At 56.6% G+C, this 7,332-nt stretch overlaps 1 protein-coding gene across 1 annotated transcript in view; it reads right to left on the minus strand.

The window, feature by feature from the left end:
- WIPF2 (WAS/WASL interacting protein family, member 2) overlaps positions 1–1,254 on the minus strand; it is a 5,473-nt gene extending 4,219 nt beyond the window's left edge. The window contains exons 1-3 of the mRNA XM_010008598.1: positions 1,192–1,254; positions 592–724; positions 268–433 (exon numbers count right to left, since the gene is read on the minus strand). Of these exons, the coding sequence (XP_010006900.1) occupies positions 268–433; positions 592–724; positions 1,192–1,254 (362 nt within the window). The remainder of the gene's footprint in view (positions 1–267; positions 434–591; positions 725–1,191) is intronic.
- Between the last annotated feature and the right edge of the window lie 6,078 nt (positions 1,255–7,332).

Here is a 7,332-nt window from a genome sequence, read left to right on the forward strand (position 1 = left end):
ACCCTCAGCCACACTCTGCTCCTCTCTCACCACGGCTGCTCGCTCTCTGGCTGGCTGGGAGGCAGGTTGCCTCAGAAAATAGCAGAGAGAAACGTTTGGCAACACACACAACTCCCAGACCCCCCAGGGAGGTTTGTGTCATGGGACACGGTGGCATGGAAAGCGCAGCTTGCCTGCCCCCACACGTGGAGTGGGGATTTGGGGTCTCTGCCTCTACCAAGCTGAGATCCCCAGGCAAACACGGCAAGATCCCCAAACCCCTCCCACCCGGGGATCTTCCCAGGGAACCCCTGCACAAACCAGGGACTGTTACCTGAGCTGTCCTTTGCTCCCACTGGCCTGAGCTTGGGCACTCCACCTTGGAAGAGACCACCCTTTGGCTGGATGGCAGAGGAGCTGGAGCCGTAGCTGCTGCCGCCACTGCCCTTGGGCTCTGGAAGCAGAGAGGCAAAGAGGTTAAGCCTGGTATTATCAGCTCCTCCAATGAGGAGCCGCTGGAAACCAGATGGGTGAGAGCCCAGAAGTCACCCTGAAGGGCACAGCAGAACCTGGGGCGGGGCTGAGCACCTCCCGAGGCCAAGCAGTACTCACTCTCCAGGATGGGTGCGCTCCGGTCATTGATTTGTGTTACTTTCTTTAGCTTGGTCCCTTTACAGATGTCCTGCAGGAGCGCCCCACGGCCCCGCTGCTCCTCTCGGCTCAGCTTGGGTGGTTCTGTGTTCGCCTGGAGACAAGGAGCAGCTCAGCAGGAGCTCATCTGTGTGCAGGGACACCCTGACTCCCCCTTCTCACTTCTCCACTGAGCCCAGAGGCACCCCCACCCCAACAGCCTTCTCCAGGGCCTCTTCCAGATGGAGCAACAGGGCTGCCCAGGAGTTCATGCCATCCTAGAATGCAAGGCTGAGACCCCATCCCACCCAGACCCAAGGCACAGCTCTGTTACAGCCATGTGCACAGTCCCCTGCTCCATCCCCCCTACCCACCGTAGAGCAGAAGACACTAAAGCAAAGAAATAGCAAGAGCATCCATGTACAGACCCTGCTGTGAGGGAAACTGAGGCACAGCCCAGGGGTTGCCTGAAGCTCTGGATGTGTGCCTGTGTGTCTCTGAACTTGAGGAGACACAGGGGCCCCTGACAAGTAGCAGCGTGTGGCCACCTCGTCACCCAAGGGGCAGCAAGAAGAGCCCTACCTGGCTGAGGGAGGGTGGGGGGGGTGGGCCAGGAGGCGGCGGCGGGGGAGGAGGGATCGGCATCCTGGCCCGGTTCCCGGCGGCTCCAGGGGCTCAGTGCTGTGGACAAGCCTGGACACTCATGCCTGTGGAGGAAGTGATCAGGAACTGGAGGGCAAAGGAAAAGCACAGCTCTGGGCTAGTGCTCTGTGCCTGCAGCTCCCTGTGGGGCAGAGGCTGGGCTGCCCTCTCTCACCTGGCTCCTGGGCTCAGTGTCCAGGTTCTCCCAACACCCAGAGCAGCAGGTCCCAGTGGTGGGAGCTGGCATGACACCCCACCCTGAAACACCAGGGCCCCCACGCCAGTGCAGAGCCTGTAGCTGGAACTCAGGGCATTCCTCATGCAACCACCTCACTCAGCAGAGAAAACATGGCCAAGCTAATCCTGCATCATCAATCCAGCTCCTTTATCTGCAGCCGGAGGCAGCTCACGTGGAAGTGCGACAGAAGCCAGAGCCTGCAGCCTGTCGGCAGCCCCTCCAGCCACAGACATGGTCAGCTCTGCCAGAGGGTGACCATGCAGGGGCAGATGAAGTGGCACAGGGCTCTCCTGCAGCTCATGGAGGGAGGGACACTCCCACCCTTCAACAGCCCTGACAGATAAGGCAGATTTATCCAAACTGCTCATATCCTGCCTCAATAACCTCCCAACACTCCAAAGGCTGGCTGTGCCCTGTGCCACAGCATTCCCACAGCTCCAAAGCCCCCCTTAAAGCTGTCCAAAACCAGCTTTCCCAACACCACTCTGGTTACGTTTCAATCCAGCTCACCACAAACCCAAACCAAATCCATCCCCCACCATAGCTTACCCAGGCCAGCTCCCAGCCCATGGAGTGCTGCAGTGGCGGGCCCAGCAGAGCCCGGCAGCTCCGGCTCGCACTGGAGACTGAGCACAGAGGAAGCAGGGGCAGGAAGAGGAACCTGAATCACTGGGAGATCACAGGACAGGCCCCTGGCAAGCTCGTGTCTCTGACAGCAGTGCATAGGTAGGGCCGTCCCAGAAGCACCGGCTCAGGGAATAGGAATGTGATGACTGGAGGCCTCACTCGCTGCCCTGGGAGTTTCGGGTGCTTGGGGCAGACCGAGAGGCAGGGGATAAATGCCCCTCTCCAGGCCACAGATGTCTTTCCCCAAGGAAAACCTGCTCCTTAACCACAGAAGGGGACCACAACGTAAGAGGAAGAGAGCTTCATACCTGAAGCTTCCGACCTTCCATCCCTGACCTCCAAGGCAGGCAACCAGAGAGCTCATGGATATGTCCACCACAACAGTGAAAAGTTTCTTTACAATCCAGGCCCTTAAACCCAGGCCCACAACCTTTGAAATGGTTTGTATCAGGTATTAAAATCCTGATCCCTCCTGACACTCACCTTCTGCCAGATTATCTACAATTTACTGACACCATGGTACACGGAGGCCAGAGCGAGACCAGGTCTGTCTTCACGTGTCAGACATTCCCACTCCCTGTCACAGCAGAGGTCTGAGAACAGGAAGAACAGACCAGCAGCACAGCTGCAGTGCCGGTGGTTCCCCTGCCCTCCAGGGAACCACCAGCTCCCTGTGGTTCAAGAAAATAAATAAATAAGCTGCCTTTTAATTAAAGGCAGCTCTTCTACAGAGTGAGAAACTCCTCTACTACAGACACCCTCGCTGGGGAGATGTTCCTCCCTCTATCTTCTGGCATTTTCTAACTCACCCAACATCCTCTGGTGGCATTGGCCACACCTCTGTGGAGCTGGGAACGGTGTGAGCTTGATCCTGCCGTGAGTCTGTGGGTCCTGGTCCACCTTGCCAGGGCAACCACCAGCCCCACCAGGCTGGGACGTGCAGCAGACTGGAATGAAGCCAGTGGAATGGAGCAAACCCACTTGGCCTGTACCTTTCCCACCAAAGCAAGATCAGAGACGGCTCGCAACGTGCTTGTCTGGAACCTGCCGGCACTGCTGGGACATGTTGGAACAGGAGAGCTTTTCCCTGTGCTCCTTCCTACCCCACAGCAGGATCGCAGGGCTAGGACAGCACAAGCTGCTACCAGGGCAGAGAGTGACATTGAGGGGACAGTGTGACAGCATCATGGCATGACCAGTGGGAGGCGATGGGCAGGGGAGCCCTGGCCTTGTTTTAACACAAGCAGCCGGAGGTAATTAGCAGAAATAAGCTGAGAAACGTGCCAGGTAATGAGACTCTTGACTTGGTCTCATGTGTCACTGGCCTGAGCCAGCACAGAAGCAGTGCCAGCACTGCAGGCTCACCTCCGCTCCTGACTCATGGGAACAGAAACACGTCACCTCCCCGTTACACTCCTGCCCCACTCATGGAGTGACACTTCCCACCCAGCTCTGCACCTCGACAGCTCTTGGGGTCACAGCAGCCCTTCAGACACTCCCAGGACAGGACACATCACCTCACTGTACACAGAGGGATGGGACTTTGTCATCGGTCAGAAAACCAGTCAGTGCCACATCTGCAAGGGAAGCACACTGCTGGGCCCCCCATCTGCCCTGCTGCCTCCTGTGCCAGGCATCTACGGACAATCCACTGCAATGCTACCTCCTGTGAGCACAGCCAGGGAGGGGAGGGGTCTTTTGCAAGGAAAACCAAGAGTCATTATCTCCCTGTGCCTAATGTGCCCTTAAAACCAGTGCTGCGCCAAAACCCACATTCAGATAAAGGCTCTGACCTGGAAGAGGGAGAGAGGAGGGGAAAGAGTTTAACTAAAGCAGCTCGAGGATAAACTGGAGCTGAATTCCTGAGAAACGGGTCATTTTGTTACAGCACATGGCCCCGTTCAGGTTGTGGATTAACAGCAAAGGTCACATTGAAAAACCAAAATCAAGAGGCACTGAACTCAGCACGTGGTGACTGCTGATTAGTTCATACCACAAGAGCAGCAGAGACCTCTGGGTGGGAATGCTGGAGTGATCCGTGTCTGTTTTTAAAACAAAGCTGCGGTCTTTAATGTGTGTAAGGACAGAGACAGCTGATGGAGATTAGGGAGACACAAGTTAAATCCTCCAGGAAGAAGAAAAAAAAGGGGGTTCTCCCAGCACTCCTTACCACCCCATACTGTCTGGCATACGCCTTACGGAAACCATGCCCTTGGAAACAACGCTGCTCCAACAGCCGACTTTGCTGCATTTCTTCCCTTTGTTCTTCCTTTCCAGGGATCTTTTCACTACACCAGATCTGAGCCTTTGAAAGCTCCATATGCTGTGGTGGCAGCTCACTGTGCTCGCAGGGAAAGTGGTTTGAAAGACCTGAACCAGGGCAGCGAGACACCTGCCAGATCAAAGCACTGAGAGCTTGTCTTGGGCACAGCCAGGAGGGGCAGGGGGTGCGCTGGTGTCCTTTAAAATAAAAAAACAAAAACCAAGAAAGCTGTGAGAAAAATGGGAGGAGGACAAGGTGTGAAAAGCTCTCACTTTGGAGAGTGAGCAGAGGGAAGTCGAGGTGACCCTGCAGAGCTGCTGCCAGAGCTGCTGCCCAGCAGCTGTGCAGGACCCCACCACGGCCACAGCCCGCTGTGAGAAAAATGGGAGGAGGACAAGGTGTGAAAAGCTCTCACTTTGGAGAGTGAGCAGAGGGAAGTCGAGGTGACCCTGCAGAGCTGCTGCCAGAGCTGCTGCCCAGCAGCTGTGCAGGACCCCACCACGGCCACAGCCCCCAGTGCCCCACGGCAGCGCTTCAGGGCAGCGTCTCCCAGTAGCCAACCCTGCCTTCCAAACACGCTGAAAACGCAACCACGTCACACTCAGCAGCCCCTCTTCCCTGTAAAACAGCTGAACTAGCCAAGGCTGCCCTGGACAGGACTAAACACCAGGTTTTTCAAGTCCCCATTTGCTGTGAAGGGAAATGAACAGCCCCCAGTGCCCCACGGCAGCGCTTCAGGGCAGCGTCTCCCAGTAGCCAACCCTGCCTTCCAAACACGCTGAAAACGCAACCACGTCACACTCAGCAGCCCCTCTTCCCTGTAAAACAGCTGAACTAGCCAAGGCTGCCCTGGACAGGACTAAACACCAGGTTTTTCAAGTCCCCATTTGCTGTGAAGGGAAATGAAATGCCTGCTCCATCATGCAGCCCTGGATTCTGCTCGTCCCTGGGGGGAGAGAGGGGTTTGCTTTTTTAGCAGGACAGGCAGCAGTGACCTTCAGACGCCGTAAGCCTTTCCTCGCCTTTCAGGGGGATTTGGGTGCCGTGGCGGATTTGTGTTTCACAGCCAGGCTCACAGCCTCTTCGAGCCTGCATTTGCAAACTGAGATGAAGAGCTTCATCCTCAGGGAGTCAGCGGCTTTGAACTGCAGATCAAGAGGAATTTCCAGCCCTCTGATGTCGGCTGCAGAATGCAGCTGCACCGGTTTGGGGACGACTTCCAAGGCTGGACCTCTCCAACACCTTCCCTCCCGCCCCCCGGCTTGGAGGGTGCCTTTATCTTCCACCTCTTCCTATCCAAACCCTCAGTTCCTCGTTACCCTGAGCGCAGCTCTGCCCAATTCAGAGCCTCTCCTCCCAAGCCTGACATTTTTGCCCACTCCTGAGGAGCGAGGGCTTCGGCAGCGCTGAAGATGCGACATAAATAATTTATCCTGAAAGACAGCCATCGCAGGATTTAAGGTCATTCAGGCTTTTAAAATCTTCTCAGCATGCTTTGAGAGAGCGAGCTGCCATCTCGATTTGGAGCGTCTCTTAAGAGCTGGTGCATCTCTGCGTGCAGACAGACAGACACACTCCAGCCCTGCGGGACTCAGACGTTCACTGTGAATTATTCACAACCCACGGTCACTGACAATGCGTTTTTAACAAAACCCCCAGCACAAAAGTTTATAACGCCTCAGGGCCAAATTCCACAGCCCTCGGTGGAGCTTCCCCATTCCCATCCCCTGGACCCCAGAGCCAGGCCATCCTTTAGCAGCGTTCCACCAAGCTCAGGTCTCTTCCCTTGGTAGAGGAAACCTTTAATCAGGAGTGAGGAACCATGTCCTGACATTAGGCCGCAGCAAAGAAAAGAGCAGGAAAAGCCCATCCCAGGAGGACATGCGGACTTCCCTGCCTCTCCCTGTTCCATGTGCCAGGCGGGAAGGGAAAGGAAGCCGGGGAGGGAGAGGTGGCACACGAGGGGACCAGGCAGGAACTGCTCTGAACCACTGCTCTCTGACGGACATCTCTGATTGTTCCAGCAGAGGAAGCGGCGGGAGACGCAGGGACTTCCCGGCTGCTTCAACAGTGACCTGCAGGCTGGGAATAACGGTGACCCATGGGCTGGGAATAACATGCTGCACGGCCCACGCCTGGCAGGGAACAATACACGACTGAAGGGAAAGCAGCTCCCGAGCCTGGGTGGCATTACTGTTCAAATAAAAACATCTCTTTATCAACTGCCAACGACACAGCATCCCCTTCACTGTGGGTTCAACGCTGCCTGATTCAGAGCAAGAAAAGCCTGAAGGCTGGAGCCGATGGAGCTGGGAGCTCCTCAAGGCACAAGGGCAGCACGGAAAGCAGCAACGGCCTCAGGCTGCTCTGAGCAGGATGGGAGCTGGGACCGGCTTCAGACACCTCTGAGAGCCTTTTAAACCCCCCACTCACACCAGGCTCCTTTAAAGCCACATCTGAAGCTCTGCACAGCGAACCCAGGGCAGCAGCAGACTCTGCTCTGATACCCTCAGAGGAAGGAACTGCAAAGGAACGCGCGGCTCTTCGGCCGTCCCTCCAAACCGCTGGCACGCACAGCGATCTGAGAAACAGCACCAGCGGCCTCAGCCGGGAGCAGCTGGTGCCCAGCTCCAGCCTGCCCCCCTGAGTTGACACAGCTGCTGCACCAGCCGAGTCAGGAATAGTAAAAAGCCCTGAAGAAACTCTGCCAAAAAAAGCATATCAATTTGAGGGGACCCCACTGCAGGCCAGGCTTCCAAACCAAACCCCTGCGCCGAGCTTTTTTCCCAGACTCACCCCGAGATCCAAATGGTTGCAACGAGCCGACCCACCCTCTTGGCAGGAGCGATGCCTGGCCAGGGCTGGGGCTCTGACACTGCTGGGTCTCCCCCTGCTCTGGCACACAGGGACAAGAGGCAGCTTCTTTGTGAGAGGCCAGTGTGCCACAAGACCA

This window comes from Chaetura pelagica, unplaced genomic scaffold, assembly GCF_000747805.2.
Source record: "Chaetura pelagica isolate M959 unplaced genomic scaffold, ChaPel_1.0 scaffold2452, whole genome shotgun sequence".
NCBI lineage: Eukaryota > Metazoa > Chordata > Aves > Apodiformes > Apodidae > Chaetura > Chaetura pelagica.